Below are 23,503 nucleotides of genomic sequence, written 5' to 3'. Positions count from 1 at the left end.
TTACGAGATGCACCTATTGGTTTATATACCCGGTTTGTGAAAAAGATTTAAATTTTGTTATGGGATAATTACAAATGTGGTAAGTGATTGTTCAATGGACTGTATCTTGCTATACATGATCATAACTGACAAAATCCAAAGGGAATTTAATTCCCTAATGAATGGCAACCTAATCTTTCAGCGGACTTGGGTTTGCGATGGATCACAGCTGACTAGTAGTCTTCCAACCACTAACACCCCTACATACTTAGATGTTCCTTGCATACTGTTTTATTGCTTCAAGATAGGAGTGTGGTTTCTAAAGTTAAGCTTTCACAGTTTTAACAGTTCACTGATAGTTTGCATTTTTAATAGTACAAATGGTTCATAGTTTTTCTTAGTAATGGATACACTAACTCTTCTGCAATAAGAGTATATTGCAGTGAGGCATATGGTCCTTAGTTCTAAGAGACAACCCAAAGAAATGCTAAGGCCTCTTTCACACATCAGTTTTTCGCGATCCGGCTTTTTTTTGTAAAACCGGATCCGGCGAAATGCAATGCCGGATCCAGTTTTTCCCCATTGACTTGCATTAGCGCCGGATGGCATTGCGTTTCATCCGTTTTTTTTGCCGGATCCGGCTACTTGCCTCATTCCGGTGTCTGGAAAAAACGGCTACTGTAACGTTTTTTTGTCTCCGGCGAAAAAGCCGGAAGCGCCGGATCCGACGCTTCCGGCTTTTTGCCACAATGAAAGTCTATGGGCACCGGAATGCGCCGGATCCAGAAAGACAGATCCAGCCACCGGATCCGTTTTTTTAAGTCTGCGCATGCTCAGATCCAATTGGCCAGCCCCCAGGAAACAGATATAACCTGCTAGACGGATCCGGCAAAAAACGGATCCGTTTCTACAGTTCTCCAAAACTTACGCCGGGTCTGTTTTTTCTAAAAATAGCCGGATCCTGCCTGACGGCAAAAAACTGATGTGTGAAAGTAGCCTAACTTTGCTGCTTCAGTGATGAATTCTCAGGTCATTCAGATAGAGGCTGGGCGGGTCGGGCATAGCCCTGAAAAAAGATTGCAGAGTGGCAATTATGGAGTCCATATTTGATAATATAGTTGAATGCATCTGGACATATAGCGGATATCTAGGTGATAGTTTAAGTATCACCGATGGAAGTCAACGTTGAACATTTGTAGTCTATAGGTAAAATTTGGCTACTGTCTCATGTTAATAATCTACTTGGTTGAGGCTACAGAGGCTATGGATAATTTTTGCTTTTTGTGTATGTAGGCTCAACTGGCCAATTTAAGCTGGGTTAGCTAAAGTGTAGGTGGCCCTCCCAAGTCTCCTCCCCATCCTTATATACTTGGACATTTGTCTTTACGGAGATGTCTGCAGTGACTTCATCCTTGCTTGTTACGGAAGAGGCATTAGAAAGTTCAAAATATCGGGTTTCTCCTATGGGGACTAAAATGTATCTGCATTACCTAGATTTTAATGGTGTATATATGTAAAGCTTCAAATTCACATGCAGGAGCGCTATTTGAGAATGTAAATTCTTGCTATTATGTTCTTGCGCAGATTTCAATTGATCATTGTGGGTTCCAGCAGTAATAAGCTTTTGTGATTTGGTTTTAGTAGACTCTCGCAGAAACAAATGCTCTCATTAGACTATCTCTTAATGAATTATTAGTCAAAAAATAGATTGAGCCCTGTTGTGTTTCAAACTACTTTAAAGTAAATCTAGGTTGTTCTCATCGGGGGTGTGTGCTGCAAAGCTCGGATCCAAGTCATTTATCTTTTCACGATTCTCCTGTCCTCTATGGCCTTTTCGCACATATTCAACACACAGTCTCCCTTGTTAAATGACAGGATGGGCTTTGATAAAGCACCCGGCTGATCGAGCCACATACATTGATTAATCTATAGCGGGTACTGCATGCTTACTTAGCCTGAAGGAAGCTTTTCCTAGAATTCTCTTCTTTTGATGACCGGTTTCTAAATTTAGTTCTATTTTTCTTGCTCCTATAGATCGATTTTTTTTTTTTTTTTTTTTGCTAAATGTAATTGGTTGCTATACATGTTAACTGAAAATCTCTCCAGACACTTGCTTTACGCATTTACAAGTTTTGATTTGTATTTCTGAATTGTACAAATTTATACCAGATTATTGAAATTTGGCAGTGATCATGTTCCCTTGACTTTAGCGCCTAGTGCTCCTGGTGTGAATTTTATTCTTGCTGTCCTTTAGCATAGTTTTGGGTATGTTTTTCGGTTTAGTTTTTGAGCTTTTGCTGCATAGAGAAGCACAAGTGACTGAGCTCACCTAAAGTATACCACGGGGTATACAGGTTTGTCTTCAGTTTTTGCACATGTTGCTATCGTTGCATCCTTTACACGTGTTGTATATCAGAACAGGTTAATCTCTAAGGGTGTGTGCACACGCAGCGGATTTAGCCCTGCGAATCCGCAGCGGATTTGGCCCTGCGGCGTACAGTACCATTATTCCCTATGGGAAATGGAAACCGCAGTGCAGATGCTGCAGAATTTTCCGCGCGGATTTTCTGCAGTTTCTAGACCCCAAAATATTATTGACATGTCAAATCTTTCTGCGGATTCCGCACCGGTTTACCATCTCCTCCATTGTGGAGATGGTAAAACCGCAGGATAAACCGCAGTTCGTTTGACCTGCGGATTTTGAAAATCCGCGCGGATCAGTCCGCAGCGTGTGCACACAGCCTATATCTGCTTTATTGCTTTCCTTTTGGTAAGGTAAAGTATTGATAAGCCTGCAGCAAAAAGGAGCAGAAGCAAACAAATGTACAGGTGCTTCTCACAAAATTAGAATATGATCAAAATTAATTTATTTCTGTTCAATACAAAAAATGAAACTCTTATTATATAGTCAATTCAAACAGTGTTTTTCTGTTAATATTGATTATGGCTTACAGCCAATGAAAACCCAAAACTCACTATCTCAGTAAATTAGAATAATTTTTCAACCTCGTGTCCTAAAGTATTTTAAAATTCCAAAATGTTAACCTGCTGAAATGTATATTGAGTAAATGCACTCAATACTTGTTCAGGGCTCCACTTACATCAATTACTGCATCAATACAGTATGGAGGCAATCAGTCTGTAACACTGCTGAGGTGTTATGGAAGCTCAGGTTGCTTTGATAGCTGCCTTCAGCTCGTCTGCATTGTTGGGTCTGGTGTCTCTCATCTTCCTCTTGACAGTACCCTATAAATTCTCTATGGGGTTAAAGTCAAGTGACTTTGCTGGCCAATCAAGCAGTGATACTGTTTTTAAACCTGGTATTGGTACTTTTGGCAGAGTGGACAGGTGCCAAGTCCTGCTGGAGAATGAAATTTCCATCTCCATGCTTCCTGCTGCCGACAAGCTTTTAGAAGTGCTCTAAAATTTCCTGGTAGATGGCTGCGCTGACTTTGGTCTTGATGAAACACAGTGAACCTACACCAGCAGATGACATGGCTCCCCAAACCATCATGGACTGTGGAACCTTCACTCTAGACCTCAAGCAGCTTGGATTGTGTGCCTCTCCACTCTTCCTCCAGACTCTGGGACCTTTATTTCCAAATGAAATGCAAAAATTTACTTTTATCTGAAAACACCTTGGACCACTGAGCAACAGTCCAGTTCTGTTTCTCCTTTGGCCATTTAAGACTTATCTGGCATTGTCTGTTTGTCATGAGTGGCTTGACACAAGGAATACAACACTTGTATCCAGGACATGGGCTACGTCTGTGTGTGGTGGCTCTTGAAGCAATTACTCCAGCAGCAGTCCACTCCTTGTGGCTCTCCCCCAAATTTTTGAATGGCCTTTTCTTAATCCTTTCAAGGCTGCATTACTCTTGGTTGTTTATGCACCTTTTTCTACCACTCTACCACACTTTTTCCTTCCATTCATCTTTCCATCAATATGTTTGGATACAGCACTCTGAACAGCCAGCTTCTTTAGCACTCATCTTTTGTGGATTATCCTCATTGTGGAGTGTCAATGACTGCTTTCTGGACATCTATCTAGTCAGCAGTCTTCCCCATGATTGTGGAGCCTACTGAAACAGACTAAGGGACCTTTTTAAATGCTTAAAGCCTTTGCAGGGGTTTTTAAATTATTCTAATTTACTGAGATAATAATTCTAGGTATTCATTGGCTGTAAGCCCTAATCAACATTAACAGAAATAAACACTTAATCACTCTGTAATGACTGAATTTCACTTTTTGTTTTGAAGAACTGAAATTAACTTTTTGATATTATAATTTTGTGAGAAGCAAGCACCTGTATATGTAAATTGTGCCAGCTCCTAGTGCCTGATTTTGGTCCCTTTTTTGTAGCGTAAATATGTAAAAGAGACAATACTTCATGACAAATTAACTGTTGCAGAATTACCAGCACTCGTATGTCCCAAGCCAAAATTTATTCTCCCAGTACATCCAAATATTTTCTTCCTTACAACATGGAAAATTGCTGGAAACCAGTGGCATGAAGAAACGAAAGGGGTAACATAGTGCTGTATAGAGACTACTACATGTTAACATATCACTATCTGCAGTACACACATGATCATGACGGAGCATGCAACAGCTGGAGGCTTATGCTGCGGAGTAGCATTTGGGTGCACGATGAAAGTGAGAAAAAGGCAACCTTGTAAAGACAGCCTTCCTTCAGTCTCTAGTTTGCAGCACAGTGGTGGAGAGATCAGCAATTGAAATGGTGACAAGGGGAGAGGTAGAGCTGAAAATAGACAACTCCTTTAAATTAATCCTAAAATATTAGTTTTTTCAGCATAGCTGATTTTCATTGAAAACTTGTTTTAAAGTTATACTGAAATATTAATATAAACAAGGAAAAATGTAGTGTTGGGCAAGGGGAGTATATACTCTTCTTTTTCTTCCAAGAATGTATCAAAACAGACTTCAGACAGTTCTGTTCCCAAGTTGAATTCCAATCTTGTTGTTTCACCTTCTTTCCCTCTGTGCCCCTGCGATTTCTAGTAACTAAAGCTTTGAAGTGAAAAGATAAATAACATGGGGGGAGATGTGCAACTCTGAGCTTGGGATGAGATTTACATTTCAAAGTGCTATGTGGTCACACTTAGTATCTTGGCAAAATTGTAATATTTACCTTTTGAAAATCCCCTTGTATGCTGACCACCAGTTCCAGAGGGTTTTCTTTCTTCATTCCTTTGTTCATATCTGTGTTGGTATTGGCTTTTGGGTAACCTAATCTCCACTTTTTTTTTTTTTTTTTTCTTTTCTTATCCCAGTTTGCTTGCCTGAGGGACTTGGACTTGAAACGGTCAAGATTTTGAAGGCCGTACATAGCCTGAAGTCGGAACCAACAAGATCAATGCAACGCTGGACTTATGGGAGTTGTATAACTAGAGGATAATACTGCAATACCTTTTATAACATCTACCTTTCTAAAGCTTGTGTTTTAGCATCATGGCAATATATTTTTGGATGGATAAGCTGCTTAAAATCCTTTTCTGATAACAAAAGGCGTTATCCAATCCGGTCAGCCATTTTGGACCAAAAGCTTAAAGCAAATTAACCGGATGCACGAGAGCAGACTAAGCAATGGACTCTGACTAAAATGGAAGTGACCTGACAGTTTCTTGCCCATCCATAATTTCCAGCAAGGACAGGTTAAGGTTGGACTTTCACTTTTGCTGGAAGAGCAGTATGCAGGAAGCTGGTTACCAGGCCACAAATGCTTTCACAGGTAAGAAAATGGTTCTGGCTGCGCTTTGGCCAATGTGATTTTATGACTCTGTGTAGATCTGCGTGTTTTTATTTTATTTTTTTTTATTTTTTTTTTTCTCAGCTGTATTCGGCTTGACAAATGCATCGCAGCGTGCTGCGAGTGGCCCGTATATCAGATGAGACTCGCCTCAAAAAAAAAAAAAAAAGCAGACAGCGCTCAGAGCGTCCACATTGCATTTTGTATAGCGTCCGTATTATCTGCACCTATGTACAAAGATCCAGTAAACTACATAAAGCCAACACGGGGAGCTCATCAATTATGACAAATGATGTGAAGCAATAAAAAACGGCCACCAAAACAGTCCAGATCGCCCCCTTTTGCCCCATTGAAAATAAAATAACGCATGATTTTTTTTCCCATTCTCCAGTACACTATATGTGGTAAAATCAATGGGACGAGTTGTACTTTTGAATGCTGACATAAATACAGCTACCGTATATTGATGGAAAAAACATGAAGGACACTAAAGGGTGCAATTTTAAAATGTGTGAGGAGATTGAAATGATATATCTGCAGCATATCTAGGTATCTAATACCATTCTATCTCTTTGATTGCTTTATTTTTTCTTATTTTTATCTTTTAAGTTAGAGTATTATAGTATGTAATAGATGAAACGCATTGCATATACATGTCAAACGGATCACATACAGAGACCAAAAAACAGTTGCATGCTTGCATTGGACTCGCATGACAAGAGGTACGCTTGTAGTCGTTTTCTCGATGAAAATGGAACTTTTTTTTAAATTCATTCACTAGTGAGTGAACACTTACAGAAAGCATGCTAATATATTTTAATCTTTAAAGATGCCACTCAGCTATTTTCCTCAGTCCTCAATTATTCAACTCCACTTATTTCTTTTACTTGAAACAGAATAGCTTTCCCTGCCTTGGCATGTCAGTGCTGAATGAAGGAGGCTGACTGCTCATTTCAATTGCTAAGCCAGACCCCTTCTTTAATAACGCATCAGCCATGACACAAAAAAGCTGGCTCATTTACCCTTCGCCACGACAGCACCCACTGGAGGTATCGGATCCGCCCCATTTGGAACAGGAAACCCTACAGGAAAGATAAAAGGGGGCGGTCCGCCTTTCCTCCTCAGTTTTGGTTTCCTGTTCCAAACAAAGCCACGATATCCTTCAGGAAGGATTACCTGGGCCAGGCATGCCGCCTGTGCAGTCTCCATGGGAACGGCAGGGGCTGCGGTCCGGAGGCAGCGTCAGGGGAGATTCCGCTAGACGGCTCCCCCCTCGTCTGGTGAACGAAGGGTGATGACTGGGTCCGGGGAGGGCCGCCCCGTCTCACCCAGGAGAGCGCCGGTAGGCACCGGGACGCACCGCTACTGGGAGCGGTAAGAGCGCCAGTGGCGCAGAAGAAAAAAAAAGAGATCTTTTTTAAAAATGAAAGCGCCAGTAACGGTGGCGGTACATAAAGAGAGCCGCATGGAGAGCGGGGGCCGCACATCAAAGCGGTGCGGTAGCCGGCCGGCGCACAGTCTCCTGACCCCCCGGAAGTAATGGTTGAACTTCCGGGGCGGGATGGCTGAGAGCGCGTCGGGGCATGCGCGCGGTGATCCCAGGGAGGAGGAGCAACTTCCGGGGGGACGACAGGAAGGAAAAAAAAAAAAAGGGGGCAGATTATTTAAACAGCGGCGCAGCTGAGCGGCGATGCAGCAATGTCGTCCCCAACGGAAGCACACGCTCCAGCGGGGGATTCTGCAGGAGGTAGCTCCACCAGGGACCGCAACACCGGCCGCAGGAATGAAGCAGGAGAATCAAGGCCTAGGACGGGATCTCAGCCATCTGATCCGGTAATATAAGGCTTCACTGGGTGAGTGTGCAAAGTATATACTCTGCCTACTAAGCTGACCTCTCCTCCCCCCCCCCCCCCCCCACCTTGGTGTCCCCTTTTAGACCAAGAAAAAGGATAAATCCAAGCATAAAGAATGTGCGTTATGCTCTGAACCTCTCCCTGACTCCTACCCTAAGAAGCTCTGTAAGCAATGCACCAGGGAGACAAAGCAGGGGGCCGCATTGTCGACAAAGGGCATTAGAGCTATAATCAGGGAGGAGATACAGGCTATTAACCGCGCCAAAACTCCCTCAGAGACTGGCAGCAAAAAGCAGTTAACCCTCAGCTCAGAGTCAGAGGAAGAAGGGGGGTTAATCTGACTCCTCACTCACATCCTCATCATCATCAGACATGGAGGGACGGTCATGTTTCCCCCTAGATAGTGTGGACAACCTAGTCAAATCGGTGAGAAACACTATGGGGTGTGAGGAACCAAGGGGTGCCCAAACCGCACAAGACACAATGTTTGCGGGATTGGCGGAAAAGAAAAGGAGAGCGTTCCCGGTAATACCGGCAATTAAGGCCCTAATAAAAAGGGAATGGGAAAAACATGACCAAAGAAGTTTTCTCCCATCAGCCTCAAAAAGAAAGTATCCATTTAGCGATGAGGAGCTATTAAAATGGACCAAAGTGCCAAAAGTGGATGCCGTTATATCCTCTACCTCGAGACAATCGGCTATTCCAGTAGAGGACGCAGGCTTGTTGGCAGAATCATCGTTGAAGAGATCTTGGGAATCTACCACGTGTATTTTTAAGCCAGCGGTAGCCAGCACATGCACCACTAGATCTATGCTCATGTGGTTGGATCAGCTGGATCAACAAATCGAGCAAAAGGTGTCCAGAGAGAAATTACGGGCCGCTATCCCATTAATTAGAGGGGCAGCTGCCTTTATGGCTGATGCGTCGGCGGACACTCTACGGCTGGCAGCAAGATCAGCAGCTCTGGTGAACAACGCCAGAAGGGTGTTGTGGATGAAGAGCTGGAAGGGGGACGCGCAATCAAAGGCTAAGATTTGTGCAACCCCGTGTGAGGGTGAGTTTCTCTTCGGGAAATCCCTAGACGAGATACTCGCCAAAGCAAAGGAGGAGGAAGAAGGCGTTCCCCGACTCTTCTATCCCTTTCTATAGGAGAACCTTTAAGAGGCGACCGTTTGGAAGAAGGAGGCAAACGGAAAGACCAAATAGATGGGCCGCAAAAGAAGAGAAACAAAAGGGTACCATGTTCAGGGGCCGAAGGGAAAATAGAAAGTAAAATCAGACCCACCTGTAGGGGGTAGATCTTTTATCCAAAATGGGAACAAATATCCTCAAACCCATGGATTCTGAGTAGTATTAAAGAAGGAATGAAAATAGAATTCCTTCAAAACCCTTATGATTTCTTTATCCTAACCCGCCTTAACTCTATGGCCCAACAAAAGGCCCTCGAAGAAGAAATTCGGAGCCTACTATGCAAGGGGGTTTTAGTAGAGGTCCCAGAGGGACAGGAAGGTAGAGGCTTCTACTCTCCCTTATTTTTAATTTCCAAACCAGATGGTACGTTTAGAACAATTATTAATTTAAGGAAGCTTAATACGTTTATAAAAAATTATAAGTTTAAGATGGAATCAATCAGATCCACCATAAAGCTTCTCTTTCCAAATTGTGTGATGGCGGGAATTGACTTAAAAGATGCTTACTATCATCTTCCTTTCCATAATAGATACCAAAAATATCTAAGGGTCGCAGTGGTGTTCGATGGCAAGGTCCGTCATTTTCAATACACAGCCATGCCTTTCGGCCTCTCAACAGCGCCAAGAATCTTCACCAAGGTGATGGCAGAGGTGATGGCCTATGTTCGTCAAAAAGATACTTTAATCGTACCTTACTTAGACGACTTCCTAATAATCGGGAACTCAGATACCCAATGTACCGAAAGAGTGGCTGATGCAATCTCATCTTTGCAGGACCTAGGCTGGATCATCAATATACAGAAGTCCAGGCTCGTTCCGCAACCCCTCCAGATGTTTTTGGGGTTCCAATTGAACTCCATAACCCAGAAATGTCTACTTCCTCAGGTAAAGATTGCACTAACAAAAGAGAAAGTAGAGGCAGCCATAGATAGACCACGCATGTCTCTGAGAGGGGCAATGTCGCTATTGGGGTCGCTAGATTCCTGTGCCCCTGCAGTCCGGTGGGCCCATTATCATGTCCGCACACTTCAGCATCAGATCCTCCAGGAGGAGAGGCGACATGGTGGTCACCTCGAGAGCAAGATAACTCTAACGCAGGAGGTCTTGACTTCTCTGGAATGGTGGTTAGATGATGACCATCTATCCTCAGGAGTCCCATGGGTCATAGTAACATCTGGTATCCTAACCACCGACGCTAGCCCCCAAGGCTGGGGAGCCCATATGGGGAATAGCTTTTGTCAAGGAAGATGGAATAGAGAGGAAAGAGAATACTCATCTAATTTAAAAGAACTGACAGCAGTATACTATGCTCTACATCATTTCCTTCCACAGCTCCAACAGAAACATGTCAGGATCCTGTCGGACAACACCACCACAGTGGCCTACATAAACAGACAAGGAGGTACTCGATCAGAGACTCTGATGTCTTCTGCGGCAAGAATCTTAGACTTAGCCGAAAGCAATTTGTTGTCCCTCTCAGCTCTTCATATCAGAGGAGAGGACAACCAAGAAGCAGATTTCTTAAGCCGACACACACTTCGGCAAGGGGAGTGGTGCCTCAATCACCAAATCTTCCAGAACATAGTGGCTCTATGGGGGCATCCTCAAGTGGACCTCTTCGCCACAAGGGAAAACAGACAAACAAAGACCTTTGCTTCCCTGTCTCCAGCAGATCACCCAGACATACTGGATGCCCTCCAGGCCTCATGGAAATTCAAGCTGGCATACGCCTTCCCTCCATTGATTCTCCTGCCACAAGTGATTCGGAAAATCAGAGAGGAAAAGGCGAGAGTAATCCTGATAGCACCTTTCTGGCCCAAGAGACCGTGGTTCTCGTGGCTACGAATTATGTCAGTGACAGATCCTTGGGTTCTCCCCTCAAACCCCAACCTACTCTCCCAAGGCCCTTTCTTCCACCCTCAAGTGGACAACTTACACTTGACGGCGTGGAACTTGAAAGGCACCTATTAAGATCAAGAGGGTTTTCGCAATCATTAATTACTACCCTCCTGCAGAGCAGGAAGCAGTCCACAACCCAAATTTATAAAAGAATATGGAAGAAATTCCTACAGTTTCATACAGCATCTCATACAGCAGAAGTCCCGATAGTTCCTATCTTAGAGTTCCTACAAAAAGGGAAGGAATTGGGCTTGTAAGTAAACACACTGAAAGTGCAGGTGTCTGCGTTGGGGGCGCTGTATGGCCATAATATAGCAGGGAATAAGTGGATATCACGATTCATTACGGCATGTGAAAGAATAACTCCGGTTCACATACCCTCAATCCCTACATGGGACTTAAACTTGGTGTTAGACGCCCTGACAGAAGAACCTTTTGAACCGATAGATACGATATCCCTTAAATATTTATAATTTAAGACTGCCCTCTTGGTAGCACTGACATCCGCTAGGAGAGTGGGTGATATCCAGGCCCTGTCCATAGATCCACCCTTTTTGCAGGTATATCGGGATAGATTAATATTAAAGCCAGACCCCTCATACCTGCCTAAGGTATCAACAAAGTACCATAGGTCTCAGGAGATACTCCTCCCAACCTTTTTTGAAGATCCCTCCACTCCGGAAGAGCAGAAATTCCACACTTTGGACGTCAGAAGAACTGTCCTAAAGTATATTGAAAGGTCCGAGAGCTGGAGGCAGTGTAGGGCTCTCTTCATTTCTTTTCAGGGCTGTAAAAAAGGGTATGGAGTCACAAAGAGCACCATTTCCCGTTGGATCAGGGATGCCATTCGTTTAGCCTACTCGGCAAAAAATGAAGAACCTCCGGGAAACATCAGAGCACATTCCACCAGAGCAATGGCAGCTTCCTGGGCGGAGAGGGGAGACGTTCCAATTGAAACCATATGTAAGGCGGCAATTTGGTCATCCCCTTCTACCTTCTATAGACACTATAGACTTGACCTTTCGTCTACTTCTGACCTAAGCTTTGGCAGGACTGTCCTTGGCACGGTGGTCCCACCCAGGTGATGGTCTCTGGAATCTCTCCAGTGGGTGCTGTCGTGGCGAAGGGTAAAAAGCCGGATTACTTACCGGTAATGCTCTTTTAATGAGTCCACGACAGCACCCGCTCACTTCCCTCCCTGCTAGAAATATCAATATTAAAAGTATATCTGCTAAAGTTGGATAAGTAAAGTTATAAGTTCAAGACATTGCCTAATCCTTGGCGGTCCTCCTGGTACTCTGAAATGCAAAACTGAGGAGGAAAGGCGGACCGCCCCCTTTTATCTTTCCTGTAGGGTTTCCTGTTCCAAATGGGGCGGATCCGATACCTCCAGTGGGTGCTGTCGTGGACTCATTAAAAGAGCATTACCGGTAAGTAATCCGGCTTTTTTGTTAATTGTCAGCCGGCCCCTCACTTACATAGCTGATGAGCTGCCAACACAGAGAATGCTTTCGTTCACAGTGCCTGATGTGGAGCTGCTAAACCCATCACAAAATTTATATTAGAAAATGTAGAAATACATTTTTGAAAAGGAGACAAAGAAAACTTTAAAGTGAACCTGTCAGCAGGATTGTGCACAGTAACCTACTGACATTGTCAGGTCGGTGCCATTATACTTATTACAATGATTTTTTTTTTTAACTATATATAATCGTTATGTAAACTAGGGGGCAGGTCAGTGAGGGATCGGACCTGTCAGCAGTCTGCATTATGAATATATAATCAGAGCACCACATGAAGACCCCCCCCCCCTACAGGCAGCCCTGGAGCACGAGCATATAATTAACTCAAAACTGAAAATAAAGATTAACCTACAAGACCGATTACAATGATGGGTATCAAACAAAATAATCCAAGGAAATCCAAATTCATTTAGTGAACATATATATTCCCTCTGAAAACAAACTTTAATAATTATATCATTTAAAAAACACCTACCCAGTGTAATGGTAATATACCAAATGATAGAACGCCAACAACCTTGCCTGTCAAGACCCTACAATAAGCCTATTCTCAGCCCCTTCCTGGCTGTGGAGGTAGGCACCCTAAAACGATTTTTTGGCACCCCGACTCAACGTAGACTGTCCCTCACTCCCCTAATATGACCCTATCAAATATACATGGGAAAACAATATAGTGAAGGGTAGAGATGAAACGGATAGATCCTTATCACTCTGTATGGCTCAAAAATTAATTCTGCAGCGCAAGAAAAAACAAACGCAAAACTTTCCCAACAGCATGCATAGATAAAATTTTCAGGGTGGCAAATTCCTCCCACACAATAGCCACCTGGCAGAACCTCATATAGCAACAATATGCAACATAGTAATGATTTAGTATGTTTTGAGGACACCCCGACGCGTTTCCCAATTGTCACGGTTCATCAGGAGGTAAAAAGGATAATACAGATGCTGGATGCCATGATGATGCTTGACATCCCCGGCAATCACCATGGGCGGACTTAAATAACCCCCATTTGATTTTAGCGCCATCCTAGGTCCTGCCCACCCGATGGTCGGCGGAAATACTCCCGGGTCTTATAAGTAAAAACCATGCTCCCTCCTAACCTGCTGTTTAGCTCCGGCATGCGTTCCAGCACAAATCCTGTGCGTTCCAAATCACGCCTGTGCAGTAGAGCGTGCCCCGATCACGTGACACGCGAAACTTCTGGTTTTGGGAATATTGCGTTCCACACATACGTGTGTTCCAAACTGCATTTGCGCAGTAGGATGTACCCCCGGTCACATGATGTATTTAACTTCCGGTTCCGGGAACACAGATTAGACCCACTGCGTTTCATATGCGTTCCAGGCTGCTATTGCGCAGTATGTCATGTCCATCATCACATAGGACAATCCCTCATCTCAAGATACACACTCCAGGAATGCACAAAGCAAAATTGCAATGCCCATATATAATTAAGCTCATTTATGAATAAAGATAGGCATTGTACATTTCATCAATTCTTTATAGGAAATGGAGCATGTGATGTTTTATTGTTGTATGTTGATTTTTGAAAGCAAAGGAAAATGGAAAAAAAATGGGATATTTGTGATTATTATAAAGTTGATTTGTTGTATAGTATGCACAAGAAAAATGCAACAGGTCCGGGTAAGGGAAGGTCTGAGGGACCAAAGGGAAGTGTGAGATCCGAAGAGGGGTCTGTGTGAAGAGGGTCTGAGAGACCGAGACGCCGACCATGACATGTAACTGAAAGAAAGGCAAAGGAGGTGGAAGATGTGAGACAGCCGTCCTAGGTCAGGTCCCCGACACCACGGACAACCCTGAAGGAGGAAGGTGGACGCCGGCAATGATCTGGTAGGTGTGAGGCCTTGATCATGGCGTACCGGTCAGTGGAAGGTAACAGAAGGGGAGAGTAGGGGAAGGTACACGCCATAGAGAGAATGTGGGTGTACCTAGCCCAGTCTGAAAGACGTCATGTGGCGTGCGTGCTGGTGAGTAGCAGTAGGCTGCTCAGAGCATGGTGCTCCCAGTATGGTTCGGCCCCTGCAGGTAGTGGGTTTGACCCAACAACTGGTCCGAAAACAGTGTAGGTGAAGCTTCAGAACGACGAAGGCAGGGATTACGATTGTCGAGGACGACAATAGAAAAAGGAAGGGGGAGTGTAGGGTAGGTGACCAGACAGACTTGTCAGAATAGAGAAGGAAAAGTTTGCACAGTTTAGACAGGTGTCAGTTACTACAGTGGGGAAACAGCTGAGCAAGTGTAGTGGACGTGCAGTACCTTGGGTTGACCATTAGAGGGCAGGGAGGAGTGTGAGCAAAGGACTGGACATCAGCTTAGGAAACCTTTGGTCATGGGGGGCGGAGTTGCAGGGAACCGGGAAAGATATAAATTTGAAGGAGGGTTCCAGAAAGTTCCAGTCCCCAGGGGGATCTCCAGTGACAGGAGAACTACGACAGTTTGTGCACTGTGAGGAAAACCAAACTAGGGGTACTGAGGAGAGAGAACGTCAGGGGGGGTGCTCCTGACAGGAAGAACCGCAGTATAGACGAGGCACGGGGTGACGGACACCGTATTTGGAACGACGAAACTGACCAGTAAATTGCTGATGGTGTACGGGCCTAAGGCGGCCACAGTGACTGAGCTGACTGGATCGTCAGTACGTATAAATACGTCCCTGGTGTAAAGTACGGTGTGTGAAGCGGGCCTTGAGAGAGATTGCAGTGTGCTGTGAGGGCCGTCAGTCGGACGGTGGAAAATAAACTTGGACCTGTTGCACCTGAAACTTGCCTCTATCTTGTGTCTGTACGTCACTGCGTGGTATACGGAGGGACCACCCCCCAGCCCGACCCACGACTCTACACTTGTACTGACCACAACGTTTGTCACCGGACTAACATTGTTGCATATTGCTGCTATATGAGGTTCTTCCAGGTGGCTATTGTGCTGGTGGAATTTGCCACCCTTTGAAAATTTTATCTATGCATGCTGTTGGGAAAGTTGTTAGATTTTTTTTTTTTTTTTCTTGATCTGCAATATTCATTTTTGAGCCATATAGAGTGATATAAGGATCTACCCGTTCCATTTCTACCCTTCACTATTTTGTTTTCCCACCTATATTTGATAGGGTCATATTAGGAGTGTGAGGTACAGTCCACATTGAGTGGGGGTGCCAAAAAATTGTTTGTTAGGGTGCCAACCTCCACAGCCAGGAAGAGGTTGAGTATAGGCTTAGGCTGAGTTAACACGTGGTGTTTTTTTCGCGTTTCCACGGCGGTTTTAACGGCTCGATTTTGTCGCGAAAACGTGAAAAATAAGCATCCCATGCATTCCTATGGGATTCCGCAATGCTGTGCTAATGCTGCGGTATTTACCGCGGCGGAATCGCTTCTCGGTAAAAACCGCAGCATGCTCATTAATTTTGCGGAATCGCGGCGATCCCGCACCCATAGGAATGCATTGTTATGCTTACTTTCCGCATGTGGCTGTGCACACCATGCGAAAAGTAAGCAGAACAATTGCGGATGGTACCCACGGTCCGGAGGAGAGGAGACAGTCCTCCAGGCTTTGGGTACCATATCCCTGTAAAAAATAGAATTTAAAATAAAAAATATTGTTGTTCTCACCTTCCGACGTCCCGCGCAGCTTTCCCGCCTCTCTCCACGCTCCTGTTCCCAGTAAGCCTTTGCGAAAATGCCCACGATAGCGTCCGTTCTCGCGGTCATTCGCGCGACGTCATCGCGAATAACCGCGAGACGTCGCGATCCCGCGAGAACATACGTCATCGTGGGCATTTTCGCAAAGGATTACTGGGAACTGGAGCGTGGAGAGAGGTGGGGAAGGCTGCGCAGGACTTCGGAAGGTGAGAATAACAATATTTTAAATTTTTTTTTTAACTTTTACATTTTATCTTTTACTACTGATGCCACACAGGCGGCCTCAGTAGTAAAAAGTTGGTCACACTTGTCAAACATTGTTTGACGAGTGTGACAAACCTGTCAATCAGTTCTCCAAGCGATGCTACAGATCGCTTGGAAAACGCTAGCATTTTGCAAGCTAATTACGCTTGCAAAATGCTAGTTTTTCTGCGGGAAAATCGCGGGAATTTAAAATGAGATTTTCCCGCAGAATGGAATTCCGGAACTCTCGCGGTAATTTACGCAAGAGTTCCGCTACGTGTGAACCCAGCTTTATTGTAGGGTCTTGAAAGGCAAGGTTGTTGTTGGTCTATTGTTGCTGGTGTTGTATCATTTGGTATATTAACATTTTTTACACTGGGTAGGTGTTTTTTAAATGATGTAATTACAACCCCTGGCAAAAATTATGGAATCACCGGTCTTGGAGGATGTTCATTCAGTTGTTTTAATTTTGTAGAAAAAAAGCAGATCACAGACTTGGCACAAAACTAAAGTCAATTCAAATTGCAACTTTCTGGCTTTAAAAAACACTAAAAGAAATCAAGAACAAAAAATGTGGTAGTCAGTAATGGTTACTTTTTTAAACAGAGCATAGGGAAAAAATTATGGAATCACTCAATTCTGAGGAAAAAATTATGGAATCACCATGTAAATTTTCATTCCCAAAACACCTGCCTCAAATTTGATCTGCTTGTTAGTCTGCATCTAAAAAGGAGTGATCACACCTTGGAGAGCTGCTGCACCAAGTGGACTGACATGAATCATGGCTCCAACACGAGAGATGTCAATTGAAACAAAGGAGAGGATTATCAAACTCAAAAGAGGGTAAATCAGCTCGCAATGTTGAAAAAGATGTTTTTTGCTCACAGTCAGCTGTGTCTAAAATCTAGACCAAATACAAACATGGGAAGGATGTTAAAGGCAAACATACTGGTAGATCAAGGAAGATATCAAAGCGTCATGACCGGAAACCTAGAGCAATATGTCTCCAAAACAGGAAATGCACAACAAAACAAAAGGGGAACGAATGGGAGTCAATGTCTGTGACCGAACTGTAAGAAACCGCCTAAAGGAAATGGGATTTACATACAGAAAAGCTGATTGAAAGCCATCATTAACACCTAAAAAGAAAAAAACAAAGTTACAATGGGCTAAGGAAAAGCAATCATGGACTGTGAATGACTGGATGAAAGTTATTCAGTGATGAATCGCAAATCTGCATTGGGCAAGGTGATGATGCTGGAACTTTTGTTTTGTGCCGTTCCAGAGAGATTAATAAAGATGACTGCCTGAAGAGAGCATGCAAATTCCCACAGTCATTGATGATATGGGGCTGCATGTCAGGTAAAGGCACTGGCGAGATGGCTGTCATTACCTCTTCAATATATGCACACGTTTATGTTGATATTTTGGACACTTTTCTTATCCCATCAATTGAAAGGATGTTTGGGGATGATGAAATCATTTTTCAAGATAATGCATCCTGCCATAGAGCAAAAACTTTGAAAACATTCCTTGAAAAAAGACACAAGGTCAATGTCATGGCCTGCAAATAGTCTGGATCTCAATCCAATTGAAAATCTTTGGTGGAAGTTGAAGAAAATGGTCCATGACAAGGCTCCAACCTGCAAAGCTCATCTGGCAAAAGCAATCAGAGAAAGTTGGAGCCAGATTGATGAAGAGTACTGTTTGATACTTATTTAGTCCATGCCTCAGAGACTGCAAGCTGTTACAAAAGCCAGACGTGGTGCAACAAAATACTAGTGATGTGTTGGAGTGTTTTTTTGTTGGTTTGGTCTTCATGATTCCATAATTTTTTCCTCAGAATTGAGTGATACCATAAATTTTCCCCTATGCTTGGTTTAAAAAAGTAACCATTACTGACTTCCACATTTTTTGTTCTTGATTTTCTTTTAGTGTTTCTTAAAGCCAGAAAGTTGAAATGACTTTAGTTTTGTGCCATGTCTGTGATCTGCTTTTTTTCTACAAAGTTAAACAACTGAATGAACATCCTCCAAGGCCTGTGATTCCATAATTTTTGCCAGGGGTTGTATTAAAGTTTTGTTTTTTTAGAGGGACTATATATGATTACAATGATGCCTTGGGTGATTAAATCGCTATAATGGCGCTTACCTGACACTGTAGGTTACTGTGCACAATCCTGCTGACAGATGCCCTTTTTAAGCAGTAAAAAAAATTAGATTTTAAAATTTTTCACATTTTGAGATTTTCAAACAGATTGTGGATAGTTACTCATGTGTAAATTGTAAAGTTGTAAATTGCTGCCAGTAAGAGATGGGTGAACTATTTGGCCAAGCCCTCCTTTTAACAAGTACCGTATCTTGCAGAATAGAAGACGCATCAGACCAAATTTTGGTGAGGAATAATGATTTTAATAAAAATGGTGGTGCGTCTTATAGTCCGATATTATGGTAGATAACTGGGGGTGGGCGGCTGTGGTGGCGCAGCCACAGTGGGCAGGGTCACTGCTGCAGTATTGATGTGAAGCTTCAGGGTCCGGACTGGGAGAAGGGGTTGTCAGGGCGCTGTGGGCCCTGAGCTGTCATATAATGTTGACGTTGAGCAGAGTCCCCTCACTTTCCCACTGATCTTCCCTGCAGTGGGCTTCAGTAAAATGGCCAGCTCCAGCAGTGCATGCACAGATTGAGATCTTGGGAGGCCTTGCTCGGGTTACAGGTTTCCCAAAACCCATTGCAGAGAAATCAATGGGTAAGTGTGGGGTCATCACCCAACTCCTGCTGCCACCAACTTACTGTGGCCCCGCTCCACCAAAGTTGATATCCCCCCCCCCCCCCGCCCTTCTGCCCCCACATAACCTACATTCGGCTTATAAGACACACCCCCATTTTCATTTCAAATTTTGGTGGGAACAAAGTGTCTTTTAGTCTGGGATACAGTATCTTTTATTTTCTTCCCAGGGCAATCTGCTCCTGTCTCCTCCTGCTGAGCTTTTTTTTTTTTTTTCTTTTTTTTTTTTTTTTAAATTCTCAAATTCAAGTATTTAGTAAAGCCAGTTTTATTTTTGCATATCTCAGAATAGTCTTAGTAGTATCTCCTATGTAAAGAGGGAGGATGAGGAAGGTGGAACTAAAGGCAGAGCTCCTTCTCACTTCACAAATCTACATAGGAACTGACAGAATCTTATTAGTACCAACTATCTCAGTAACGTCAGTAATGTAACATTCTGTCATCACTAAATACTGATTTTACTCGCGAGTTGAGTTTAAAGAATGACTGAGAAGTCCAGGAGGAGACAGCAGGCTTCTGATAAAATTAAGCTTTTGCAATATATTTTCTGTACTATTGATTTATGAAATAAGACGGTTAACCCAGCAAGGAATTTCAGTCCTAATGAGTTTCTCCTTCAACGTTCATTTTTCGGTGGACTAATTATAATAATCTATGAACAGTTAAGTTATGTTACATCAACAGTTTAGGTAGGTTACATCAACACATACATGAAGTTGCTCACAAACCCAACAGGTGAATGTTATTAACAAATGATCGGAATGCTATCGATGATCCAGCGCCATTCTGACCAAAACCAGAGTCTAGAAATGCTCGGATACAGAACTTACAACAAATGATGCACCCATTTTAATAAGCAACAATAGGAGCACCAAAAGCTAGTCTTAATAATTTGTCCTAATAATATACAGATGTGTCAAACCTTTTGCTTGAAGTAGGTTAAGGACCGAATTTTTAATAAAACCAACAAATACAATATAATATCGCAATCTGCTAGCAAAACCCTTGACAGACTGCAATACACATTACCGAGTAGACATGTCATGATGCATTGACACTTTGTTTTTCCAAAGGAACGGAAGAGTACATCTTTACTCAAGTTAAATGCACGGTTTTCTCTACTGAAATCACTTTCCAGATTTCATACAACATTTGCCTTATTTGTTTTGGAAAGTGGTATGATCAGCAATCGTCCTTTTCTATGAAGGGCTGATTGGACTATTTAATGTGCAGTTTCTGAAGAGAACACAGAATGTTTCTAATAAACAAAATTATATTTAGCGTAACATTAAAAATACTTATTTCCCCTGTTATCTATTTTACTGAAGATGCCTGCCAAAGAATCTCAACTGGGTCCCTCATTTTTAGAATGATGAGAGGAACAGAATCGGAAGAGAATTCTATTGACTACAGATCAGGAGAACTTCTACCAAGCAGATGATGACAGTGGGAGCTGGGACATTAGTCATTTTCCTAATTGAGCACAGTTGGCTGTTAGGTGTTACAAGAACCCATGGAAAAATATATTGTGTGAAGTAGGCAATTCCTTGTCTGTAGGGATAGACTATCAAATATGTGGTGTGAGAGTGCATGGCTCTGAGATTTACCACTATATTGCAGAAAGACTGAATATGCAGCACCTACCCATGGAAAAACTTCTGCAAACTTCATTCCAAGTTGGTAAGACTGCAGCTTCGTTAGTTTTTACATGGTTGAGTGCCACATTCACTTCAATGTATTAGATGATCCATTTCGCTGCACTTTGCTGCAGGGCTGTGGAGTCGGTAAGCCAAACCTGCGACTCCGACTCCTCAATTTCCCTTACACCGACTCCGACTCCACGACTCCGACTCCGACTCCCAGACATATTGCTTATATTTAAGTGAAAAATTTATTGTAGTACAATGTGAACCTCAGACATTTAATCATTTTTATGATCCAATAATCAAGATATTTAGACAGAACAGAATATATATTGGTGTACTACCCGGTTTTCATTCTTTTTGGTACAGATACGATATGGATAGACAGATATGGATAAATGGATAGATAGAGCAGATTTCTAATCTGCTTTTGCTATTGAAAACATTATCTATGAGCTCAAAAACCTTTCAGGTGATGCGGTTTTTTAAAAAGATGATCAGCTTTTGCAGCTGAAAAACGTATCCTCAAAAAACACAGGAAAAACGCTGTGTGTGAATGTAGCCTTAGATCAGGAATAGAACAGCCATTTATAGGACATTTCATAACTTTCCCAAACTCCTATGAAAAAATATTCAGCATATTCTGCATTGAACTACTGTACCCAATTTATTATATATTTTCGGAGTCGGTCCATTTTATACCGACTCCGACTCCACCAAAATGAGCTCCGACTCCGACTCCACGACTCCGACTCCGACTCCACAGCCCTGCTTTGCTGAGCAACACCCAGTTATGCAGGTAAGAATGCTTTTGGTTTGTACCAACCTTCTCTACTTGGACAGCTCATAGATTTGTCTGCACAACGCTGTTACAGAAAAGTGTTATTTGTGGTAATACCTTGGGTACGGTTTTAGGCCTGCTTCCTACGGCCAAATTTTACAACCCAAACTTACAGCCGGATATGTGCCTAGGAGTCAGGTTAGGTGACCTGCATTCTCTGGGCATTGCAGTGTGTATTACAGACCATAAAATAATCCATCTGAACATGGTTTATCTTCAGGCCGGTTTGCAGGCCAAGCCTTAATGCCTTTTATTTTTCACTCACCTTCTTCCCAGAGCCTTAACTTTTTTTTTTTTTTTTAATTTTCTGTCAATATGGCCATGTGAGGGCTTGTTTTTTGCAGGACGAGTTGTAGTTTTGAATGACACCATTGGTTTTACCATGTTGTGTACTAGAAAACGGGAAAAAAATTCCAAGTGCAGTGAAATTGAAAAAAAAAAGGGCAATCACACACTTATATGTTTTGGCTTTTTTTGCTAGGTTCATGAAATGCTATAACTGACCTGCCATTAGGATTCTCCAGGTCATTACGAGTTCATAGACAAACATGTCTAGGTTATTTTTTTTTATCTAAGTGGTGAAAAAAAAAAATCCAAACTTTGCTCAAAAAAAAAATTGCGCCATTTTCCAGAGACCCGTAGCGTCTCTATTTTTCATGATCTTGGATTGGTGAGGCTTTTCTTTTGCATGCCAAGCAGGCATTTTTAATGATACCATTTTGGTGCAGATAAGTTCTTTTGATCGCCCATGATTGCATTTTAATGCAATGTCGTGGCGACCAAAAACGGAATTCTGATTTGATTTTATTTCCTGCTACGCCGTTCAGGGATCAGGTTAATCCTTTTATTGATAGGGCGATTCTGAACGCGGCGATACCAAATATGTGCATGTTTGATTTTTTTTTTTTTTTTTTTTAAATTTTGAATGGGGCGAAAGGGTGGTGATTTGAACTTTTCAGATTTTTTTTTTTTTTTTTTTTTATATATTTTTAAAACTATTTCTTTAACTTTTGGCATGCTTCAATAACATTCATGGGAGGTTAGAAGCTGCCATAGCCCGATCGGCTCTGCTACATAGAGGCGATGCTCAGATCGTGTCTATATGGAGCAGTATAACAGACTTGCTATGAGTGCTTACCACCGCTCATAGCTATCTGGCATCAACAACCATAGAAATCTCAAGTAGACCTCTTGTTATCATGCTGACACACCGGTGACCCGCGATCACGTGACGCGGGTCACCTGTGAGCGCGTTTCTGGCCGGATGGCTGGAAGCGATGGCTAAATGCTGCTCTCAGTTTGACAGCGGTACTTAACTAGTTAAGAGCCGCGGACGGATCGTTATCCCGCCCACTGCTATTGCGGGCACATGTCAGCTGTTCAAAACGGCTGACATGTCCCGGATTTAAGGTGGGCTCATCGCTGGAGCCCACGTCAAAGTGAAGGATACTGACGTCGGACGTACTAAACCGACTGTCAGTAAGGTGTTAATGGTCATTATCGGAAGCACATCTGTATAGTTATTGCCAGCACATCTCCTGTATGATCAATTAAATACTAAATTTGTTTAATCAACTCACTCGACATGGCAACAATCACAAGAAAAATGCCTGCATGTATAAAGAAGCCGATAATTGTGAACAAGCTTTAATTGACGGATGAGCATTATTATGCTCATTCGAATTAATCTTTAGATGACATTGAATATGCTGTTTCTCCAGTCACCTTCCACGACAGTCACCTTGGAGGTTGTCTCCCTGCCCTAATGGGAGACAGGAAACACAGAGGTTAAATAACCCTCCCCTTCCTGCTACCTCCAGTGTTTTTCCTGTCCCCCAGTGGGGCATGAAGAGGTTACAGAAGGGGCTGCCGTGGGCAGCGAGCGGAGCTCCTACATACTTAGAGCTGAGCAGCCGAGGTCAGGGGAGTTCGCCTCTCCTCCGTGTCGCTGCTCCCGTCTCCACCTCCCGGTGTGACTCGGGACTTGTTCGCGCCCCCCCCGGGGCAAAGCGGGGCGGTATAGTGCTGGCCGGGGTCCTCCCGCTAGCTCCCCGACTTCCTCCTTCATCCCACGCTGCTGTTCGAGGCCGCGTGCGTGTCGGAGGGGACGGAGCTTC

The 23,503-nt window shown here is 43.2% G+C and overlaps 1 protein-coding gene across 4 annotated transcripts in view; it reads left to right on the top strand.

Annotated features, from left to right (window-relative positions):
* LDLRAD4 (low density lipoprotein receptor class A domain containing 4) overlaps positions 1 to 23,503 on the top strand; it is a 333,357-nt gene that overhangs the window by 126,271 nt on the left and 183,583 nt on the right. For 3 of the 4 annotated variants that reach the window (XM_073590035.1, XM_073590037.1, XM_073590034.1), the window contains exon 2: positions 5,275 to 5,732. The exons of the other annotated variant lie outside the window; for it this stretch is intronic. In XM_073590035.1, coding sequence (XP_073446136.1) covers positions 5,693 to 5,732 — 40 coding nt within the window. In that variant the 5' untranslated portion in view covers positions 5,275 to 5,692. The remainder of the gene's footprint in view (positions 1 to 5,274; positions 5,733 to 23,503) is intronic. 4 annotated transcript variants of the gene reach the window in all.

The sequence above is a fragment of the Dendrobates tinctorius genome, unplaced genomic scaffold (assembly GCF_039654945.1).
Source record: "Dendrobates tinctorius isolate UK_male_01 unplaced genomic scaffold, ASM3965494v1 ptg000115l, whole genome shotgun sequence".
In the NCBI taxonomy this organism is placed as follows: domain Eukaryota; kingdom Metazoa; phylum Chordata; class Amphibia; order Anura; family Dendrobatidae; genus Dendrobates; species Dendrobates tinctorius.
This window is presented reverse-complemented; position numbering and strand designations above follow the sequence as displayed.